Source organism: Aulonocara sp. 'chitande type north' Nkhata Bay, linkage group LG3 (genome assembly GCF_057382095.1).
Source record: "Aulonocara sp. 'chitande type north' Nkhata Bay isolate Kocher_YH1m ecotype deep benthic linkage group LG3, A_spYH_male_GT1.1, whole genome shotgun sequence".
Lineage (NCBI taxonomy): Eukaryota > Metazoa > Chordata > Actinopteri > Cichliformes > Cichlidae > Aulonocara > Aulonocara sp. 'chitande type north' Nkhata Bay.
The window spans coordinates 68,024,931-68,048,631 of record NC_141346.1 but is presented as its reverse complement, the minus strand read 5'-3'; the positions used below and the strand labels follow the sequence as shown (position 1 = coordinate 68,048,631).

General features: G+C 44.8%; 1 protein-coding gene across 1 annotated transcript in view; it reads left to right on the top strand.

Annotated features, from left to right (window-relative positions):
• The window catches only part of LOC147336741 (protein NLRC3-like), a 97,777-nt gene that overhangs the window by 823 nt on the left and 73,253 nt on the right, over positions 1-23,701 (top strand). The window contains exons 3-9 of the mRNA XM_086285535.1: positions 246-377; positions 490-639; positions 746-859; positions 4,034-4,110; positions 4,227-6,018; positions 8,215-8,391; positions 10,137-10,313. Coding sequence (XP_086141661.1) covers positions 289-377; positions 490-639; positions 746-859; positions 4,034-4,110; positions 4,227-6,018; positions 8,215-8,391; positions 10,137-10,313 — 2,576 coding nt within the window. The 5' untranslated portion in view covers positions 246-288. The remainder of the gene's footprint in view (positions 1-245; positions 378-489; positions 640-745; positions 860-4,033; positions 4,111-4,226; positions 6,019-8,214; positions 8,392-10,136; positions 10,314-23,701) is intronic.

The window sequence follows — 23,701 nt, the reverse complement described above, 5'->3', positions numbered from 1 at the left end:
AGATGAGTGGAGGCTTAATGTACTTAAACTTCCAGTCACAGTGAATCAGTGTGTGTCAGTGAATGCATCATGTGTGCTTCATGGCTCCATGTAGTGGACTGATAGTAGAAGTAGAGCAGCTGATGGCAGCTTCCTGTGCCTCACACTGCTGTCTGACTGCATTCAGCTGATATTTGGACAGCACACATGATGGAAAGGAGGATTTTGGTTTATGTGCACATGAATGATTTGTGTTTCCTCTGCAGGTGAAGGTAGAAAGTGTGTGTGAGCTGATGTGAATTGAGCAGCATGGATCAGTGTGAGGACAGAGAGGAGGGAGTCCCTCCCTCTAAAAGCACTCTGTGTGGGGAACATGAGAGCCAGACCAAAGCTCAGAGGTGAGATGACCATCTCTAACTGTCCATGACTCTTCTCCATGTCACAGCTCAGCACTCACATCACTGCTCCATCATTATTCACACTCATACCTCTGTGTGTGTTGTTTTAAAGCCCAGAGCTGTGGGGCGTACCAGGCTCAGCTGGACATAACCCTGAAACTAATCCAGAGCCTGGACCTGAACCCAGCTGTGTTTCCTTAAAGAGCAACGACTCGAAGGATATCAGTGTAAACTTTAAGAAAAGACTGTTATGTGACAAAGAGTAAGTACATTATTTTTATGAGATTGTTCATCATGTCTTTAATTTATTATTTCCAGTTTTTCCTTCCTGTCTCATGAAGCTGTTACATTTATTCTTTTTCTTTTAGGATCAATAAGAGGCCAGAATCTCCTGGACCTGAACCCAGCTGTGTTTCCTTAAAGAGCAACAAGTCGAAGGATGTTGGTGCTGACTTTAAAGGATGTTCTTCTGCTGCTGAGAGGTAATGTGTGCCTAGATGTTGTTCCTGACTCTGTATTTTTGAATAAATCCTCATGTTTAATATCAGCTCAGCTCTTTTTCACACATTTCTATGTTGGTATGTGAAGCGGTGTGTGTTGGAGTGTTTCCACAAACACAGCAGTCAGAGTGGAAAGAGTGGATGTTGTAGGAGGTGTTTGTGTAGTGAAGAGGCTGAGTGTCTGTAGGACTCCAGCTGCTCCAGCAGGTGTCTCCTTTGTGCTTTGCTTCAAACACAGTGTAGGGAGGAGCTTCCACTCAGGTGTTTCAGGTGTTGCTGGATGGAGGAGGACAAATAGTTTTTCCCTTCAGTGACACTTCAGCAGCTCAATGTTCTGGGAGATGTTTGTCTTTATGAAGGTTTATGGATTCTTGTTCTTACTTTGGTTAAACTGAGCAATACATTTTCCATCTAACATTTAAAGTAATTTTCCAGGTGAATAAAAGATCTGCAGCTGCAGCCTCTGTGATGTTTCACAGTCTGAAAGTAACAAATTCAACCAGAGTTCAAACAAAGGCTTAATATACGTGTGTGTTTGATATAATGCCAACAAGTACAAACAGGTGTTCTTACAGGTCTTAATCACAGAGCTCTGATAAGTCTGGTGACTTTCACACTCAGCAGTTTTGCTGCCTTTTATTGTATATTGGCCTTTTTAAAGCCCTTCAAAGTCTCCCACATTCATATAGAGCTTTTAACACCAAACTCCTTTACAGTCCTTCTCCTCTCACACACGATCACACGACTGATTTGTCTGCAGCAGCTGTGTTACTGCTAGTATTTTATTATGTGTGTAATCTCCTCATATTGTTCCTGTGGTTTAGTTTGACTTCCTTCTGCAAACTCAGCTGCTCTGTTGCTGATACACGTCTCCATGAATATGATTGATCAGATGCTGCCAACACCATGTGTTTCATGTGAGCGCTCAGCTGAAACCCTGGGTTGACTTATCGAGTTAATAACAAGCTTCACGTGACTGTGAATGCTAAAGTGAATCCAGATAAAGGAAAGAGACCCTGCTAATGTTGGACTCACTTCTTAGTGTGGATCCCAGGAGGAAGTTCAACATAGCCATTCTTTGTGCTAGCTCGACCAAACCTGAAACCACAGTGCAGGATAATGATTATCATCTGTCTCTGTCAAGGACATTTAAAATCCACAAATAACAAACATAATTATATTTGACCATTAAAAATCTCTTTTCACTTAAAAAAGCATGAGCACACTGGTGGATTACAGAAACATGAAAACTCTTTAACAGTAAAGTGTCATGATCCTGGGTCTGCTGACCCAACGTTTTGTGTTTAGTTTGTGTAGCCTTCAGGTTTCCTAAGTTCATCGTTATCATGCCTAGTTGTTTCCAGTTCATTTTTACCCCTCGTGTTCCCACTATGTTTAGTCTATCATGCCTAGATGTTTCTAGTTATTTTCCCCTCGTGTTTCCACTATGTTAAGTCTCCCCTGCTTTTCATGTATTTCATGTATGTGGCTTATGTTGTTCAGTTCAGGTTGTCATGTCTATATCTCACTGTGTTTCCTGTTTTATTGTGAAGAGGTCTGGTGTGTCTGTGTTCATCATGTTCAGTTACTCTCCCCCTGTGACGTAATTATGTTCATGTGTCAGCTGGGCCCATGTGTTGCCACTTCCCTCATTGTCCTCCTGTGTCCATTTAGTCTGTGTGCTCTCAGTCTTTCTTTGTCAGGTCGTCCGTTGTATTCACCCGTTGTATTGCTCCGTTGTTCCTATGTCTCCGCTCCAGGTATCCCTGTCAGTTCGTTATGTTTAGAGTTTTGTATGTTTCGTTTTAGTTCACCCAGTTTAGATCATTGTTTAGTTTTCATCGATTCCCTATTATATTTGTACCCTCGTTTCTTGCCTTAATAAACGGCTTGTTTTGTTATTCATATCTCATTTCGGTCTGCGCTTGAGTCCTTCCCTGCAACATACGATCTGCCCTAGCCAGACCGTGACATAAAGTTAATTTAGGCGTAAACAAAGTGTCAAACATACTTAAGTAGAAGGACTAATGTTTGTGTTAACCCTCAAATGGGCTGTACAACATTATATAGGGAGACAAAAACAGAGATTATCGTAGCCATCGCTCTCTCGCATGGACGTGGCAGTCTTGCTGTCTGCTGCGAATCCTCCCCGTACCTCCGTGACCTCGTCTGGTATCTGCTCCCTCCTCTGTAAGAGACAGTAAAGGAAAACACGTCTCTGCCTAGTCTTGAAAATCTAATCTTATCATCCATTGTTCTTCTAGGGCCTCTTCTTCTTGTGGCCTCAGCTAACTGCTAATATTTACATGGCTAACATTAACATGTGTGCCAGCCAGGTTCACATTTATGATTAACTATGATTAATTAACTGATGTTGAAACTGGAGCTTTACTGACCTCTGAAATTCCTCCTAAAGTGTTATTCAGTGTTGTGACAGTCAGCTGCTTCAGCTGCTGCTGGGATGGGCTGTGGCAAAGAGAACAGAGAAAATCCAAATCAGAGTTTTTCTCTGAATTAAAAGCAAGGAAACAACAATATATTCTACATGGTGAAACTGATGGTTTCTAGTGTTTGGGTCTGTTTTTCTGTATTTATGCAGATAAAGTGTAAACTCAGATGAATTATACCATCAAATGTTAAAGGAAAATATGAGGATGAGTGTCTGTGAGCTGAGAAGGACGTGAAGCGAGCAGTTTATCCCAGAGCTCACTCTCTCCTTTAAATCTCAGTTTTTTTCTTCTTCACAGTTTATCTGTTAATTTATTAATGAATAACACTGAAAGAGTTTCTGTTATATGTTTCTGTGACGTGACTAAAGCAAATCTTTCAAATAATCCCACCATCAATGTTGTCTCCTTTACTACGGTTACTTTACTTGAATTTCTTTGAAATGAACCAAATTCTTTTATTTGTTGGTTGTTGCATATTTAACCTCTACAGTCAGGAAAGGAGGGGATGAGGCCTCAACAATGTTGGGTTGTAGCTGTGGTTCAGGTTAGAGTGAGTGTCCATGGAATAAATGTAAGTCAGTGAACTGGAAACATGACTGTGTTTGACTGACTGAACATGACTGAAAACTTTTTTTCCTTTTTAAAATCAGTCTAATCAAAGGTGGACAGAAGTATCTCCACTTTGACTTTTCTGTGTCACCATCAGAGCTTCTGCACAGTGTGGAGAAAGATCCAGAAGCAGAGCTGGACTGCAGACAGCCAGTCAGAGCAGCTGTGTACAAAGTAAGACTGAACATCTGTCTGCTGATGGACTCATTTCTGAAAACTGGACTTCTTCTGTTGTTCAGACATTGAAGAGTTTTCTTTCTCTTTAGTCTCATTGTTTTTCTTTCTTTCAGCAGATGTTGGTCTGCAGGAGGTTTTAGATGAACATAAAATCAGTCTGAGGAGGAGATGTGAACGTGTGACTGAAGGAAGTGATGAAACAGGAAGTAGAACCCTCCTCAACAGGATCTACACTGAGCTCTACATCACAGAGGGACAGAGTGAAGAGGTTCATACCCAACATGAGGTGAGGCAGCTGGAGACAGCTTCCAAGATGGACGCCCTCCATGACGCTCCAATCAGGTGCCAGGACATCTTTAAAGCCTTACCTGACCAACAGAGACCCATCAGAGTGGTTCTGACCAACGGCGTGGCTGGTGTTGGAAAAACCTTCTCAGTGCAGAAGTTCACTCTGGACTGGGCAGAGGGCTTGGAGAACCAACATGTCAGTGTGGTGGTTCTGCTTTCATTCAGGGAGCTGAACCTGATCAGAGATGAGCAGTACAGTCTTCTGGAGCTGCTCCATGTTTTCCATCCAACATTACAGAAGGTCACAGCAGAGAAGCTGGCTGTCTCTCAGCTTTTGTTCATCTTTGACGGCCTGGATGAAAGCAGACTTTCATTGGATTTCACCAACAGGAAGCTGCTGTCTGATGTCACACAGAAGTCATCAGTCAGCCAGCTGCTGACAAACCTCATCCAGGGGAATCTGCTTCCCTCGGCTCTCGTCTGGATAACTTCCCGACCCGCAGCAGCCAATCAGATCCCTCCTACATGTGTTGACAGGCTAACAGAAGTACGAGGCTTCACTGACGCCCAGAAGGAGGAGTACTTCAGGAGGAGATTCAGTGATGAAGAGCTGTCCAGCAGAATCATCTCCCACATGAAGACATCCAGGAGCCTCCACATCATGTGTAGTATCCCAGTCTTCTGCTGGATCACTGCTACAGTTCTGGAGCACATGTTGACTACAGAGCAGAGAGGAGAGCTGCCCAAGACCCTGACTGACATGTACTCACACTTCCTGCTGGTTCAGACAAAGAGGAAGAAGAACAAGTACCATGAGGGACGTGAGACGAGTCCACAGGAGCTGACGGAGGCTGACAGGGATGTTCTTCTGAAGCTGGGGAGGCTGGCGTTTGAACATCTTGAGAAAGGAAACATCATGTTCTACCAAGAAGACCTGGAGCAGTGTGGTCTGGATGTGACAGAGGCCTCGGTGTACTCAGGAGTTTGTACAGAGATCTTCAAAAGAGAGTGTGTGATCTTCCAGAAACCAGTCTACTGCTTTGTTCATCTGAGCATTCAGGAGTTTCTGGCTGCTGTCTACATGTTCCACTGTTTCACCAACAGGAAGACAAAGGTGCTGAGGAACCTTCTGGGACAAACTTATTGGAAATCATCTCTGGATGATTTCCTGAACAGAGCCATGTATAAATCCCTCGAGAGTGAAAATGGCCACCTGGACCTGTTTGTTCGCTTCCTTCATGGCCTCTGTCTGGAGTCCAACCAGAGACTCTTAGTAGGTCTGCTGGGTCAGACAGAGATCAGTCCAGAAACCATCCAGAGAGTCATCAACAACCTGAAGGAGATGAACAGTGATGAAATCTCTCCTGACAGAAGCATCAACATCTTCCACTGTCTGATGGAGATGAACGACCTCTCAGTACATCAGGAGATCCAAGAGTTCCTGAAGTCAGAGAACAGATCAGAGAAGGAACTCTCTGACATCCAGTGCTCAGCTCTGGCCTTCATGCTGCAGATGTCAGAGGAGGTTCTGGGTGAGTTGGACCTGCAGAAGTACAAAACATCAGAGCGGGGACGACGGAGACTGATTCCAGCTGTGAGGAACTGCAGGAAGGCTGGGTGAGTCCAGATGTGATCATTAACATCATTAATTAGTGTAGATTAGTAGTTTAGTTCTTTAGATATACGCAGTACTAAATGACTCTCATTAGTTTGAGTTTCTTAAACCTGCTGCTGCTGCTGCTGCTGTGGGTCATTCAGACGCTGCTGTTAGAGAGAAGACAGAAATAAGAATCTATTTTTGTATTTTATCTTTGTAGTGAAATGAAGTCTAATGTTAAACACAGTGACAAATATCCAGAGCAGTCGCCGTCTGAGCTTCTCCTATGACTACAGACAGAACTACAGACACAGAGTTTAGTGGCATAAACATGGTGAGTGAGGATGAAGGTGCTGAGGAAGACTCTGGTTTAGTGTGATTAAAGTGTGATGTACTGATGAGTGGTTCAGAGTGAGGGCTCAGAGGTGAACCAGCTGTGCTCCCTTACTGCCAACAGTGGGACAAACTGAGTGAGAAGACACTGCTGACATCTGGACTGAACATGTGTCAAATATGTGAGCTAACGCTGTTGTCATAGCAGCTCATGGATTCACTCTCATTCCTGCTGCTGCTCCTGATGTCTGACTTCATGTCCTCATTAATCAAAGAGCTTCAGTTCAGTGTTTAGTTGTTGCTGCTGAAATGTCGTGCCTATTTTCTGCTGGTGGAAGTCACTGCTGTGTTTTTGACTGCTGTTTACATCCCCGAGCTAACTTCCTGGCAGCGCTTGCCAGACGTCATGATGTCATCAGTGCTTTATAGACTGTGGGAGATTTAGGTTGTAACCACAAAGTGTTTGTGTCCGTACGCTGCAACCTTCCACACCATTCCTTTATTGTACAGACTCAGCAGCAGCTCCATGGATCCCAAATCCAAGAGTGGAGAACAGATTTGAAGTGTGTCACATCCATGCAGTCACAGCTGTTTCCACCATGTTTCCACTGATATTAATCCTGTTCAATGACACGTTTCATATCAGTGAATATGTTCTTTAGGACGTCCACTGACATGTTTAAGTGTCCTGCTGGAAATCACTCAAATCATCCATGAAATCCATGAAAAATCCTTTTAGTGTTTCTAACTTCACCCTCTGTCCTCTCTCTCTCTCCATCCTCCTCACTGCTTCTTTCACTGATAATCACACAAACATCGTATTCAGCTACAAAATAACACAATAATATCATCTGATCATCATTATTATAAGAGCAGGATCCATATTTGATATCAGAGTAACACACTGCTTGGTGATGTGCAGTCATCATCAGTGACTGTGGGTCAAACAGAAGCTCTCTGATTGGTTGCTGACCTTGGTCACCTGTCCACTCTCACCTGTTTGTGTTTGCACTCTCTGTGCTGTCTCCATCCTCTCTCTCCTTTCTCTCCCTCTCTGTCTTTGTACGTCACTCAGGTCCAATGGAAACAGTGACATTTACAAACCAATCAAAGACAAACTGATCCATGTCAGGTTATAACAATATTCAAAGTGAATACAGGCTGCTGCTGGACACAGACAGGTAACATCATTTTGACTTGCTGTCACCTGGATCTGGACTCATAAACACTGAAGCCCTGAACAGGAATACAAATCATTTTCTGCCAACTAGCGACACACCAGCAGATAATGGCTCAGAAAGCTCAAATGAGCCAATCATTTCTGTGTTTAGTTCCCCTGAAATCAGATCTGATATCAGCAGCTCTGAGTTCATTCATCATTATTGTCCAGTGATGAGATTTCTGCTCCGTTTGGTAACAGTCAGCAGGTTTTTCCTGCGTGTGGACGTGAACAGTCGTACCTGACAGCAGGTAGCAAACAGAGATCATCTTTCCAGCTGGAACTCTTCACTGAGCTGAACTCATTCAAAATGTTCTGGAGTCAAAACAGGAAACAGTCCAAATGTGTGTCTTCACTCTGACTCTGGATCAGATCTCAGTGACAGACTGTGGACATTATGGAAGCCTAAATGTGACACCATCTTCCTCCTTCATCTGCAGATTAAAGCCAAACAAAGATTCTCATTAAAAGTCTGCAGGTCTGAGAGAGATTCAATCGTTGTGTCATGTCTAACACAATAAGAGGAGCTGAAGCACAGATGTGAAGAGCAGATTCATCAGATTATGACCTCACTCTGTTTTGTCTTCATATACATTCAGTCTGTGTTTATAATGCAGATTTTCTGCTTTTATAATAACACATTTTATATTTTCTATCATCACAGACTGACTCAGTGTGGACTCTCAGAGTCTCACTGTGAAGTTGTGGCCTCAGCTCTGAAGTCCAACCCCTCCCATCTGACAGAGCTGGACATGAGTGGAAACTACAACCTCCAGGATTCCGGGATGAAACTTCTGTGTGCTGGAGTGGAGAGTCCAAACTGTGGACTGGAGACTCTGAGGTGAGTTCACTGACTGCGGCTGTTGTTGTTTTTCTATATTTCAGGTCTTTGATGGATGTTTGAAACTTTCTTTAGTTCCTAAATGTTCAGGATGTGTCTGAAGACAAATGTGAAGAAGTTTGAGTGCTTTCAGAAATGTTGTCTTTCCAAACGACTGAACAACAGTTTTTCCTTTTGGCTCCAAACAGAAGTGACAGACTTGAGCAGGGTTCATTTAAAGGCTGACAGAAGTGGAGTGGTGACGGGGAGATGTTTGACAGGACAGTGTTTCAGCCTCCACAGGTTCATGTTGTGCTCCATCAGTCAGTGAAGATGAAGTCAGTGCTGATGAGGCTGTAGAGTGTGTGAGGGATGTGAATGAGGATGATGAAGATCTGATGATAGCAGATAAAAACAGGCTGCAGAGACTTTGAGCCATACAGGGCACACAGTGTGTGTACAGAACAGCTGAAATCATTATGGAGGCCTCACTGGGATATGGAAGCATCACAGTACAGCTTCAGTGAAGCATTAAAGTCTCTGATATGAGATGAGAAATGAAGCAGCCAGAGCTTTTTCATGAGTGGAAATCCACTGTGAATGTGAGCTGCTGCTACAGCCTCCAGATTAGCCAGCAGCTCATCCTGCTCAACATTTTCTCACCAACTTTAATGGAAGTGTGATGTTTTCAGCTGGAGTGATGGTCAGGGTGGCCTCCCTCTCCTCTTTTTCTCCTCTTCCTCTTTCATTTGTAAAGCCACTTCTGCTGCTGTCATTCATTTGGAAGTCCTGTAGCTGAGTTTGGGAGAGACTAACAGCCTCGGCAGCAGAGGGGAGAAAGGCTGTAACACCACCACTTTACTCTGTTCTACCTGTCACATCATTTTATCAGGAAACAAATATGCTCATGTTTTTACTATGTTTGTCTTGAAGATGTAAGAAGATGACATGGTGCTTTTTATTATTGTGTTGGTTTGTTTCCTGTCTCTTGGATGGAGCCCAGCTGTGCGTGGCCCCTGGGCCTGTGGTCACAGTGTGTGCTGGATAAGCCGGCCCAGGATGAGGCCAAACTCACATGGGATGAAATGTCTGTCACATAATTGAGCTTAGTGTAGTTTCATTTCTGCACAATTTAAAAACAACCAAAACTTTGTTCTGTCTTTTCTATGTTATACTGTAGACGTTCTTTGATACTGTATCCAAAAGGAGCAGCTTTTACTTTGAAGGGGAGCCGTCTCTGTTTCCTCTTCAGGTTGGATGATGGAAGCAAATGAGTGTGTGATGTTCTTTCAGTGTTGCACTTTGTAGACGCTCCCTGAGCACTGGTCTCACAGCCAGCTGCACATAGAGACCAGTGTTGTTAGTCCAGGTCAGAAGATGACTTGTTGGAATGAAAATGAGCTTGTAGTTTGTCTGCTTGAATAATGTGACTGGAAAAAGGTGTTGGACTTCAAATATGTCCATTTCTTTCACACTTCACCTTTAAAAGTGAAGCCTTGTGGTTCCTGGAAGGAAAAACACGACTTTTTCAAGTCTTTGTCCTGTTTTTTATGAGAAATGTACGACTTTAATGTGAAACATTCAGAGTTTTTTCTCTTGTTGTGTTTGTTTGAAGCTGCTTCCTGTTGGCTTCAGCTGTTTGGAGTTTCCATTTTCTAAACTTCTACATTCTGAACCTTCTTCAGCTCTGAACAGATGATGAAACACTGAATGATTTCAAGCTCACACTTTGTCTAATAAACTTACATCTTTCATTCTTTATACAGATTGAGGAACTGTGGTTTGTCAGAGATCTGCTGTGATTATCTGGCAGCAGCACTGAAGTCCAACCCCTCCCATCTGAGACAGCTGGACCTGAGCTCCAACAACAACCTGCAGGATTCAGGAGTGAAGCATCTGTGTGGTTTCCTGGAGAGTCCAGGATGTGGACTTGAAACTCTGAGGTCAGTCAGCATGTTTTAGTTGTGCTGAGATGAATATGATGTGAAAGTTGTGCTGACACTAAACTGCAGACATCAGGCTGATATTATACTGATCCACACTGAGGATCTTCATGGTAAAGTCTGTTTTCTTCTTCTCTGGTTTAGTCCATTGACTGCAGCAGAACAATGTTCACATTTCAAACAGTGAGACTCAACGTATGGCCGGCGGCCCACACGCGGCCTGCCCACCTTTCCTGATTCAGAGAGAGGGGACCCTGATTAACTGTGTAGTGTTCTTCCTCACAGTTCTAAGTATCAGACACAACAATGAATAATCCACAGCTGACTGTCTTTAGCAGGTCAAAGGTCACGGCACACAGCAGACAGTGGGAAATATTATAATTCTGATCATTTATCAGCACATATCCATATGTATAAAAACAAAGCTGACACTGTGAGACTTGATCAGAGGTGTGATCATCACAGCAGAGGCCTTTGTGTCAAAGTCACTGAGGATCAAACAGAAACACATGAAGCAGATTTTCCTGTTCTGGCTTTTTATAGTAGATAACCTTCAAAATATTCTGCAGTCTGATAGGTTTGTAGCTTGAACCCATCCGCTGGAACGTTGAAGACAATATAATTACACTGCAAAGCAAGACACAAGTAGGCAAAGTTCTTCATGTTTCTCGTGCACGGGAGAGAACCGGACAGGCGCCGTTCCCTCGCCTGACCCCAGTTGCTCTCCTCCGTTCTCCCGTACCACTGTTCTTTTATTGAGGTTACATGAATATGCATAGGTTCATTAACATATGACATCTACATTCACACAAAGAGTACCTTGCCTGTGTGTGTGTGTGTGTGTGTGTGTGTGTGTGTGTGTGTGTGTGTGTGTGTGTGTGTGTGTGTGTGGGGTCAAGATGTGACCCTGTGAAGACTCCCCAAAGCTGGTGCCAGGACGTCTGGGTCCATCTAACAAAAGGCTCTTATACTTAAACAGATATACGTGTGTTTGCTATACCATAAATCAATAAGAAAAGATAAACTCTCCTAGGGAGTGTGATTTATGCCAGGACACTCTAAAGAGGAATGAATGCACTCCCTTCTACACAGAGTTGTTACAGACCTCCTAGGATGGGACATTCTTTCAATCTACAATTGATTATATACTTCTAAGCATATATGAGTAAATGTTTCTAAGCATAAATGACAATCAACAATACAAAACCTATCATTCCCCCCTTTTGACCTTTATGCTAGAAAAGTTCCCAGTTATGAATACCTCATGTCTGACAGTTTCAATGCAAACATTCTTATACTCAGCATTTGTCAAATCACCCTAAATTACTGAAAAAATACACAGTTTAACAAATGTATTAGCGGTTATCCCATTCATTGATCTCATCTCAGGGCAAACTGCATCCTACAAGCAAACAAGAAATTGTTAATTTAATAGTGAAAATAAGAAAGTAACATTTTCAAAAACATCTCACCTTGGTGATGCTTCCTCCGGGTGTGCACATCACATGTCTCCCTGCAGAGTGGTTTGAGTTCTGCAGGGCGTCATTAATGTCTCTTCCAGTTGTTTCCATCACTGTCCATAGGACCAGAGTCCAAATGTATATAGAATAAACATCCAATCATACCAGTTGGTTTTGTTGTTTGTCAACATGGGTCTCAGCTATTTCCAAAGCTGCAGACCTCATAGGAAACTGCTGTTATCACCACCATAGCTTCTGGTTCCTGTGCTTTTCACAGAATCATGATGTCATCCTTAGACTCCCTCTGCGTTGTCGATGGAGCTTGGCACGCCCCCCTCATCCCTCGAGTTTTCCTGTCCCAACGCTGCTTGCTGTGGGAAGTCTCCTCTTGATCTTCTGGAAGCTCAGTAGCGCAGCACTCTGTGTGATGTCTGCTGTGCTGAAGGTGATCTCTGATCCTCCTGAAGCCTCTCTCCTGGCCTCAGCTCCCATCTTGTGGACGATCCTCTCAGGCACTCCTTCTCGTCATGGATAATCCTGATTTTGGGCCTGCTGGATCTGAATTGGCCTCTGGAACTCCCCCTTGGTACAGCCCTCATTCCAACGCAGTTTCATGGTCCTTGCTGTGGCTCCAAGGTCTGATCTCATGATGGGCCCAAACCAGCTTGACCTTTGACCTCAACCACTGCCTGGGCTATGCCTGGAATGTTTCTCGCTTCTCACTGCTGCACCTGTATTTCAGAAAGACTTCTATTTGGAGAGCATGTCAACAATCATCAAACCACATTCTTTAGTTCAGTGAACTTCACTTATAGACCATCAAAGCCTCATCTGAACATGGATGCACCACTTGCATAGGTTTAATACTTGTAAATAAACGGCTAATCACACAAATCACTGCAACAATAATAGTAAACATTGTTTAATGTTACTTCTGGACCCCACCTCTTGACGCATGGACACTCTCATGCGTCAACTCACCAAACCTGGATCCCTGTCTTAAAAACTGGCTCCACCAGGAGCCTGCATACACACCATCATGGCCTGGAAAACAAGATCTGGAAATAAAATCAAACTTCACACTTATAAACAATTGTATCATAAGAGTAATAAGCAGTCAGCATGGGCAAGACAAGTGTCATGTGCAGGTTTTCCCAAATCATTAAATCACTATTATTACCATAATTCGCCGCAGACATGGATCATCCCATGTGCTCAGTTAACATTAATGTAATCAGTGACTTCTCTTAAGCAAAGTCACTCAACTCAACAATCACTATGAGCTCAATAGCCCATCTTCAACTATTCCATAAACACTGAATCCCTTATATATTTTTCTCATGTCACTTGTCTGCTTCCGCTGACTCCTCTACATGCAGTCTCAGAAAAACAAACATTAGCAATACACATTGATCATCCTGGTGGGCAGGCGTCAGCCATCCACATTCCAGAGGTGCCATAAAAACACCATAAAGTTAGCCATCCCTAGCCGTGGAAAGAATGTCATTCACATATAAACCCAGAAATCCTATAGTAGAAAAACATTAACTAATCCTCTTATAAATCACATGATCAATCACATGATTAATCATCTGCTGTAAAAAGAAATGTAAATGTTAGCACTGCGCAGGTGTGTACACTTTCTCACAGTAATGTTTGTGAGCAACACAAGTTAGTGAATGACACACACATAGTAAATTCACAGACAGAGAATTTAAACTAAAAAAGGTTAAATTTTCAGAGTTCACAAACATAAAAAATGGCATTTAAAGGGTTAAATCATCACGCAACCTCGAATGTTGCTGTCATCTTTCTGCTCCTGTAACAAAAAACACATAAATTCATCCACCCTTTTGTCCTGTCTAGGTGGAGGTTAACCTTGAGTCGTGGTCAAGTCCTGTCAGCTTTTACCAGTCAGTCAGTTTGTTTTATTTCCATTCATTCATTCATTCATTCTTTCTTTGCTGATAGTGGAACCCGTCGTCGCATTTAGTTTCCACTTCCAGCAAAATGACGTCATCTCAAAAAGAAAAAGAACTTTAGATCGGATTACATCGCTGAATCCTTTTTAGGCCGGGACTTTCATTTAATATTGTCCCAATAAGTGGCTTTCTCCAGAGCCCATTTTAATGTGGAGAAACTCACTTGGCTTTCTCGACAGGTCGTATAGCACTTTTAATTCCTGATGTGCAGATCTGCTTAAAGAAAAGAAATAGACAAACAAAATCAGTGCCTGTTCAAAAGATAAAAATGAAAAATAACAAAGATTATCAAACCAAACTTTCAGTGCACTGTGAAAGTATCAAAATAAAAAGGCCTTGTTAAGTCATGACACAAACTCCTCATCAACTTCACAACAGGAGAAGAATCATCAGTTAGATTCACTCCAAACCAACCATCAGCTGCACAACACATAACATAACCCTAATGTCTTATTAGCTATGAGTTTAATCACCAGGTCTGTGCTCTTCACTCATTTAGGCCACAGATCTATTTTATTCAATTTTCCTTTTTCCCTTCATCATAAAACATGTGACATGCTGTCATGCACTTCACAAAAGAAGTTTGTTCTGACGTATTCAGAGTTGTGTATCTAGGTACAGGATTCACTCGCACATCAAAACAGGAAACTCAGTGTTTTAGAGTCTCCACTCAACACACAACAACTCCAACACATCCCATTCACTCGTGCTAGAATTCAGTCACCTTTCATTAATCTAAAACCGATCAACTAATTTGCATACCAGCTATTAACCAATAAAGTTGACAGGACGACAGAAAAGCATGTTCAAATTAGTATCACAAAAGACAATTTCCCTCATACAGTAAATTACTTGTGCTGCATCAATCAAGCAGGAAGCTTCTCCCAATTTACTATATTAACAACTAAATTTATTGTCTGATCACTGGTTGGTAAAACCAGGATCTTTTTTCCCACAAAAGTTAAATTGTTGTCCTGCAACCTAGAGAGTCAATTTTTTGCATTGGATAAATTCAGTATTTAATAACAAGTGTCTGCTAAATTGACACTATTTTAACACTGATGAAAGATAACAAGCTGATTTCCATTGCATGTGTGTTTGTGTTATTAGGCAGGTTTAATGCATGTCTGTGGAGCTGCATATCCAGCAGAGCATGTTCTTAAAAGCTGCCTTTCCTACACACTTCTCTGCTATTATTTAATCATTTCTTAACTAATGTGCTGTGAGTCCACTGGTCTTTGCATCACACTGTACACTTGTATCCTGTACCATCTTGGACAAGATGATAAACAGACTCACGCTTAAGATGTTGTCTAATCTTCATGAGTCATTTTGTGTTTGTATTAGTCGGGTTAATACATGTTCTGTTTTTATGTATCCTTTCATGTACCTTCCCCCTTTTTTCTGAAACAGGTTACCATCGGCAACCACACGGTGTGTTGTTAACCCCTTCTACAAATGCCCTCTTGTAATGTGTAACACTTTGTGTATGATTTTGTGTTATCTCTGGTGCATATTATCTGCATGTGTGGTGTCACTTTCCATTTTCTAACAGTACACTTGCATACCTCAGTGCTTGTCTTCCTCCCCCTTATGTGGTGGTCTGGACACTGTGTCAATCCTCCACTTCCAGGCAGTCGCTTGTCTCCCCGAATTCCTTAACCTAATTTCATTGCCCACACTAAAACAGCAGCCTCAGTCCTCTTCTGCTCCTTTCCTTCTCTCCCACTTTTCAGTCCAGTGGCAGTCAGTTTTTTTTTTCAGCTTTGTCCCGTGTCTCTCTTTGTCCCACTGTCTCTTTTATTGCCATCTCACTCCAAACATGGCAAATGTCAAACTCAGACAGTCTTCTCAAAAGTCCTTCACACACAGTGAGGTTGCAGCTGGCTGGAAACGCATCTCCATCCATCCAATCTAGATGGTGGTTCTTCTCTTTCTGATGCCGTTTGCCCACAGAACTGCTCAGAACTCTGGTATTGTCTCTTGGACTCCTGTTCACTGTTGATGTTCATGCTCGTGCTTCTGAAACTGCACTCGGTGTCTTCAGGGAGAGATTAGTTTCCTTGGAGCTTGCTTGTTCAGGGTGAGGATGGGAAGCTGCAAAACAATTCAGCCAAAAAATTCTGGCTGGTTGTTTCTAATTTTTTCTAATGATTTCAACCTATAATTTTCTTCCGACTGCTGCCCGTGGAGAATTGATTCTGGTCTGCTTTTCACCTGGAAGTGACAAACTAAGACATTTTCATTATTATCATCGCTGCTTAACCAACACACATCTCTCTCTCTCTCTCTCTCTCTCTCTCTCTCTCTCTCTCTCTCTCTCTGTGTGTTTTTGTGAACAATCCTTTCTTAAAAGCAGAAAATGAAATTGTGGTTATTTTTGGCTGATCAACACAAAACCTTTTTCCCTATGATTATTTTTCATCTACAATATAAATTCTTTCTCTTTTTCATCTGCATAAATAAATCACATGGCTGATGATACCATGGTGATCCATAAATATGATCACCAGTTTATTTAATTATTTTTAACCCAACAAAACAAATAAAGAAAAACATGATGTTGATGCTACACACACGAGTCAAGGTGCAGGAAAACTGCTCACGGAAACGCTGCACACTCATAGCTCTGTTTCCCTCTCTTTGAGTAGTTCTCAGACAGCTCTTGATCTGATAATGTGTAGCTTGCTCATCAGCTCAGAAGAAAAAAAAACCGCAACACAACATCACACAGTAGTTGCATGCTCTGCCCACAGCGGCAAAGTCTTACACTTTCATATTCAATAAAGCTTCTCCATCACGTACTTTTAGATGTTTCATACAGGGTTCAGCATATTAGTTGTTTTCACAGGTGTGCTCTATATCTCAACAATGGCTCATAATAAGACGACAGTCTTTCACACAGGTCAAGTGCCTCTATGCACTTCATTAGTTCAAATATTTACCTATATCACTTCAGCTCATATGTCATTGTACTGAATTTGAGCAACCACAAGCTTAATGTAGATTACTTTTAACAACTATCCACCTCAATTACGTCTATGGTCTGGCACACAGGCTGTTGTCGATCAGGGCAAGCTAAAGAATAAACATTTTGTGTCAGCAAGGGGTGGGGGAAAGCCCTTCACCAGAGCACATCTTAAGTGCTGCTGATGTGGCAGGCCTTCTCCACACGCTCCTGGCTGCTTATGAAACCATGATAACAACAACAGTCGGTGTCACAGACCACGTGTTCTGCTCCGCACACACTCACACAACAACAACAAAAATGACGACGACAACAATGACAACAACACAAAATAGGCCTACTCCGGACTCACACCAGACCGCTCGGGACCCTGACCCAGTTGTGGGACGCTCACCCAGTCGCGCGACAAAACCCAATGAAGGGACGCTCGGGACACACACCCAGGGCGATTTCAAAACCGGACACTCACCGGACGCTTGGGCCCTTGGGCCCTTGGGCGATTTAATCAAAACCTCTTTTTCAGGACACTAACCCAGTTATCGCTCCACAAAGCAGCGAACTTCTCAACGCCTCACAAGATGGCGGAGACTGCACAATGACACGGTTATAGAGTCGGCCTCTTTAAACTTACTTGGTGTTGCTTAGCGTGTAATATCAGCCTCGAATCCCGCCGATCGCCATTCATCGAGGAGAAAGGACAGACCGCGGATCCACAGGAACTTCCTGGCTGAGGTCAGTCTTTCAGCGTGCCTCTCCTCCCCTCGGTGAATGCGATTCCAGGGCTCCGGCATCCAAGGACCAATTAATGATAGGTTCGTAGCTTGAACCCATCCGCTGGAACGTTGAAGACAATATAATTACACTGCAAAGCAAGACACAAGTAGGCAAAGTTCTTCATGTTTCTCGTGCACGGGAGAGAACCGGACAGACGCCGTTCCCTCGCCTGACCCCAGTTGCTATCCTCCGTTCTCCCGTACCACTGTTCTTTTATTGAGGTTACATGAATATGCATAGGTTCATTAACATATGACGCCTACATTCACACAAAGAGTACCTTGCCTGTGTGTGTGTGTGTGTGTGTGTGGGGGGGGGGGGGGGGGGGGGGGGGGGTCAAGATGTGACCCTGTGAAGACTCCCCAAAGCTGGTGCCAGGACATCTGGGTCCATCTAACAAAAGGCTCTTATACTTAGACAGATATACGTGTGTTTGCTATACCATAAATCAATAAGAAAAGATAAACTCTCCTAGGGAGTGTGATTTATGCCAGGACACTCTGAAGAGGAATGAATGCACTCCCTTCTACACAGAGTTGTTACAGACCTCCCAGGATGGGACATTCTTTCAATCTACAATTGATTATATACTTCTAAGCATATATGAGTAAATGTTTCTAAGCATAAATGACAATCAACAATACAAAACCTATCACAGTCCATCAAAAACTGAAGCAAACCATGAATCAACATGTGAACATGAGCTGATGCTGCTGAAGGGAAGCAAAGTTACAGAGGTTTGATTACAGACACAGCTGAGAGTTTGTAATCTGTCATCATTTTAAAAGGTTTAAATTTCTTCAGTATTGAACAGCAGAAATGAGGCTTTGTTTTCGGAGGCCGACAGCAGTGAACACAACAGCAGACTGGTGCGTAATAAGCAGTGAATAATGCAGGAAACAGATTTTTGACGGTAAACTGTTCTTGAAGTACACTGAGAGAGAGAGAGCTGTGCAGGAAGTAAAGGTCAAAGTCAGAGAGAATTCATGACGATGTTCATCAAACGTAAAGCGTAGTTTGGATCTTCTTCTGCTGCTGGTTCAGTCAGTTTTGGTTGGAGACAGATGAAACCTGCAGCTTCAGGATCTGTGAGCTGTCCACTTTCAGCCCCGACGGCGTGTCCGTGTACGTGCTGTTGAGTGAACGATCCACGCTCTGTGTTTCCATCTTTGTGTGTTTAGCTGCTCTCATTTACTGTTTTATCTGCTTGCTTGTTGTTGAAATACTTTTGGGAGCTTTAACCTGAGATTCTGGCAAAATACATTTATATTAAAAAACGATTCAGGATTGAATGAATCAACATCGCTTTATTCAAATTAAAACCATTTAAATAGCAAAATCCATTTTTTTACACCCGCCTCTAATGCTGGGTAATGTCAGCTGGTCCATGTGCAGCTGGCTGTGAGGCTCAGGGAGCGTCTACAAAGTGCAACACTGAAAGAACATCATCCATAAATCAATCAATCAATCAATCTTTATTTATAAAGCACTTTTCATACAGAGAAAATGTAGCACAAAGTGCTTTACATAGTTAAAAGCAGCCCACCCCACCCTCCAACTCACTCCCCACACTCTCAATACACATATATCCCCCCACCCACACACACGCGCACACTTAAAGAGTAAAAATTGGGCTGGGCTCGCATGAGCCAAGTGAGGAAACACTATAACAGGGAGCCGTCTGCACCGGGAGCCGGTCACAGACCGCAGCCTCCAGGCTGGGCACACAGCAGGAGGGAGGCAAAGGAGCCCCCCAGCCAGGCTGAGAGGACCCCCAGAGACCCAGCAGCCACGGTCAATCACAGCCCCGGTGCAGAGAGCGCCCTCCGAGGAAACACTGGAGATATGACGCAATACGATATATACAGGGTAAAATGATAAAATAAATAAGAACAGGATACAATATAAATATAAATAGAGTAAGAAGATTAAAAATGAATAAGAATAAAATCAAAAAATATTAGGTAAAGCCTAAATTAATAATAGAATAACAGGATAGAATAAATAAGCATAAAATAAATAAACGCTAAGTAAAAGCTAAATTAAAAAGGTGGGTCTTGAGCCTGTTCTTAAAAACATGTACGTTCTCTGCGGCCCTGAGCTCCTCCGGCAGGCTGTTCCACAGACGAGGACCATACCTCTGAAAAGCTGCCTCTCCGTGAGTATGTGTCCTGACTTTAGGGACAATCAAAAGGCCAGTACCAGAGGACCTCAGGGTCCGTGAGGGTTCATATGGTAAAAGCAGATCTGAGAGATAAGAAGGCCCAAGACCAATAAGACATTTAAAAACCAATAAAAGAACTTTAAAATCGATCCTGAAACACACGGGGAGCCAATGCCGCGATTCTAAAACCGGTGTACTGTGGGCCCGCCCTCTGGTCTTCGTCAGCACACGAGCTGCCGAGTTTTGCAAGAGTTGTAAAGTTGAAATATTCTTCTTAGGAAGACCAGAGAGCAGGGCATTACAGTAATCAATGCGACTGGTAATAAAAGCATGCATCAGCATCTCTGTGTTGGCCCGAGAGAGAATAGGGCGGACTCTGGCTATATTTTTTAGATGATAAAATCCAATTTTGGTTACATGTTTAACATGTGGGATAAAACCAAGCTCAGAGTCAAAAATAACACCCAGGTTTTTCACTTGTAGTGAAGGACATAGTGAAAATGCCTCTAATTTAGACAAGAGTTTCTCTCTCTGAGCCTCAGGACCGACAATTAAAACTTCAGTTTTGTCCTGGTTAAGCTGTAAAAAGTTTTCTGCCATCCAAGATCGTATATCTAAGATACAGTTAAAAAGGGCATCCATTGGTCTGGTGTCATCAGGAGACACGGAGATGTACAGCTGCGTGTCATCAGCGTAACTGTGGAAGTTCACTCCATGCCTCCTGATGACACCGCCGAGAGGCAGCATATACAAATTAAAAAGTACAGGGCCTAGAACCGACCCTTGAGGCACACCACATGTCACTCTATGGATCTTAGAGGAGCATGTATCCATACTCACCATAAAAGATCTGTCAGAGAGATAGGAAGTGAACCAGTTGTGTACAGCACCAGAGTGTCACGAGTTGCTCTGAGGATCCACTCGCAGGACTCCGAAGTGTGTTGTAACAGAGACAGTTTATTCACAAAATCTTCACCAAGTGTATTTACAGTCAGTGCGAGGACAGTGCTATATACAAGATGTGCGAGGACGGGTTCCAGGGCTCCAGGGAAAACAAGGGAATCACACACACGCTCACGCCAACCTCTCTCCGTAGTGACCAGCCACCTCTTACACGCTCCACACAGGGAAACACGGGGACGGGTCCGGGGAATCTAGAACAGAGAGACAACGGTTACTTTCTGAGGCGGAAGTGTGGGAAACTAGGGCTTGACGCGTACTGACAGGAGTCTTCACAACAATCCAGCGTTGAACAGCTGATCTCCTCCTTCTGATATACCAGCTGGTCTGATGAGGCCCAGGTGTGCATGATCCGGGAGGGCGTGGGCCGAGAGCGTGAACCCGCCATGAGTTCCGCCCCGGCAAAACAGGGGAGGGGGAGAGAGATTGCTGATCAGTGCCTTGCCGACCCCGCAGGTCGTGACAGTACCCCCCCCCCCCCCAACGGGAGCCCCCTGGCGACCCCCAGGCCTCCCAGGGTGAGCCTCATGGAACCGCCGAACCATGGCCCGGTCCAGCAGAGCCGCCCGCGGGACTCAAGAACGCTCCTCGACGCCATAGCCCCCCCAGTCCACAAGATACTGCAGGCCACGGCCCCGGCGCCTGACGTCCATAATCCGAGACACGGAGAAGGCCGGACGGCCAGCGACGACCCGGGCGGGCGGAGGGGGTCCGGAAGGAGGGCACAGAGGACTGGAACAGTGAGGTTTGATCTGCGAGACATGAAACACGTTGTGGATACGCATGGTCCTGGGGAGCTTGAGACGCACAGACACGGGGTTAACGATAGAGTCCACTTCGAACGGGCCAATGAAGGCGGGGGAGAGCTTTTGCGACTCCGTCCTGAGAGGCACATACCGGGTCGAGAGCCAAACCCTCTGTCCAGGTGAGTAGGCCGGCGCCAGGGACCTGCGGCGATCCGCCTGCCGTTTGTTCCGGTCCGCCGTGCGAAGAAGGGCAGCTCTAGTGGCCTGCCACGCGCGCCGACACCGCCGCAGGTGCTGCTGAACAGAGGGCACAAAGTGCTCACCTTCGATGGCAGGGAACAGGGGAGGTTGGTACCCCAGGGAGGCCTCGAATGGGGAGACACCTGTGGCCGACGAGGTAAGGCTATTGTGAGCGTACTCCACCCATGTCAGTTGCTCACTCCAGGTGGTCTGATTAGTGGACGTCAAGCAACGGAGAGCCGTTTTGAGTTCTTGGTTGGCCCGTTCCGCTTGACCGTTGGTCTGTGGATGAAAACCTGACGAGAGACTGACCTGGGCCCCCAAGAGGGCGCAGAACTCCTTCCAAACACGTGACGTGAACTGTGGGCCTTGGTCCGAGACCACTTCAGCAGGGATCCCGTGGAGGCGAAACACATGAGTTGACAGAAGCCGGGCGGTCTCCAGGGCAGTGGGGAGCTTGGGGAGAGCGACAAAATGGGCAGCTTTAGAGAAACGGTCGACAACAGTGAGGATGACTGTGTTACCTGATGACAGCGGAAGACCAGTGACAAAGTCAACCGCAATGTGGGACCAGGGTCGGCTTGGCGTAGGCAAGGGATGAAGTAGGCCGGCAGCAGGCTGGTTGACCGGCTTATTCTGGGCACAGGTTGGACAGGCAGCGATGAAGTCCTGGACGTCCTTGGCCAGTGTAGGCCACCAGGCGAACCGCTTGATGAAGGTGACGGTGCGATGAACGCCCGGATGACAGGTGAGTTTTCCGCCGTGGGCCCATTGTAACACTCGTGAGCGAACCAACGTGGGAACAAAGAGCAAACCCGGGGGACCAGTACCTGGATCCGGTTCCACCCGCTGGGCCTCCCGTATGGCAGACTCGATCTCCCATGACAGGGCTCCGATAACGCACGTGGGAGGGAGAATGGGAGCCTCACGGGTGGGGTCCTCTGAGGTGGTGAATTGGCGGGAAAGGGCATCGGGTTTCACGTTCCGGGTGCCGGGCCTGTAGGTGATGGTGAAGCAGAATCTGGTAAAGAACCCACCTGGCTTGTCGGGCATTTAGCCGTTTAGCCGACCGGATGTATTCGAGGTTCCTGTGGTCAGTCCATACCACAAAGGGTTCTGTTGCGCCCTCTAGCCAGTGGCGCCACTCCTCCAGGGCGAGTTTGATTGCCAACAGCTCCCTGTCCCCGATGTCGTAGTTCTGCTCTGCAGGAGAGAGATGACGAGAGAAGTAAGCACAAGGGTGGAGCTTACCGTCTAGTTGCTGGGAGAGGACTGCTCCGACCCCTACATCCGAGGCGTCCACCTCCACGATGAACTGCCGCTTGAGATCCGGTTGTCTGAGGATGGGCGCCGACGCGAAACGTTTCTTTAGCCGGGAGAAAGCCTCCTGAGCCTGATCATCCCAGCAGAAAGGCACCTTAGGGGAAGTTAAACGGGTTAATGGCAAAGCAATCTTGCTGTAGTCACGAATGAACCTCCGATAAAAGTTTGCAAAACCGAGGAACCGTTGAAGCTGCTTACGGTTAGGCGGCGTGGGCCAGTCTAAGACTGCTTGTACCTTAGCTGGATCAGTTCTTAAATCGCCCCGTTCGATGATGTAGCCCAAAAATGACACAGTACTCACATGAAACTCGCACTTCTCCCCTTTAACAAACAGCCGATTCTCCAGGAGGCGTTGCAGGACTTGTCTGACGTGATGTACATGATCCGGGAGAGAGCGGGAGAAGATGAGAATATCGTCAAGGTACACAAACACAAAACGATCGATGAAATCTCGGAGGACATCATTGACTAGACTCTGAAAGACAGCCGGAGCATTAGTCAGTCCAAACGGCATGACCAAGTATTCAAAATGGCCCAGGTGCGTGTTGAAGGCCGTTTTCCACTCGTCACCCTCTCTCATCCTGACTAAGTGGTAAGCATTCCGCAGATCGAGCTTAGTAAAAATGGTCGCCCCCTGCAGGAGTTCGAAGGCGGAGGATAAGAGCGGCAGAGGGTATTTATTCTTAATGGTAATGGTATTGAGGCCTCGGAAATCAATACATGGCCGAAGGCTTTTATCCTTCTTAGTGACGAAAAAGAACAGCCACAGGG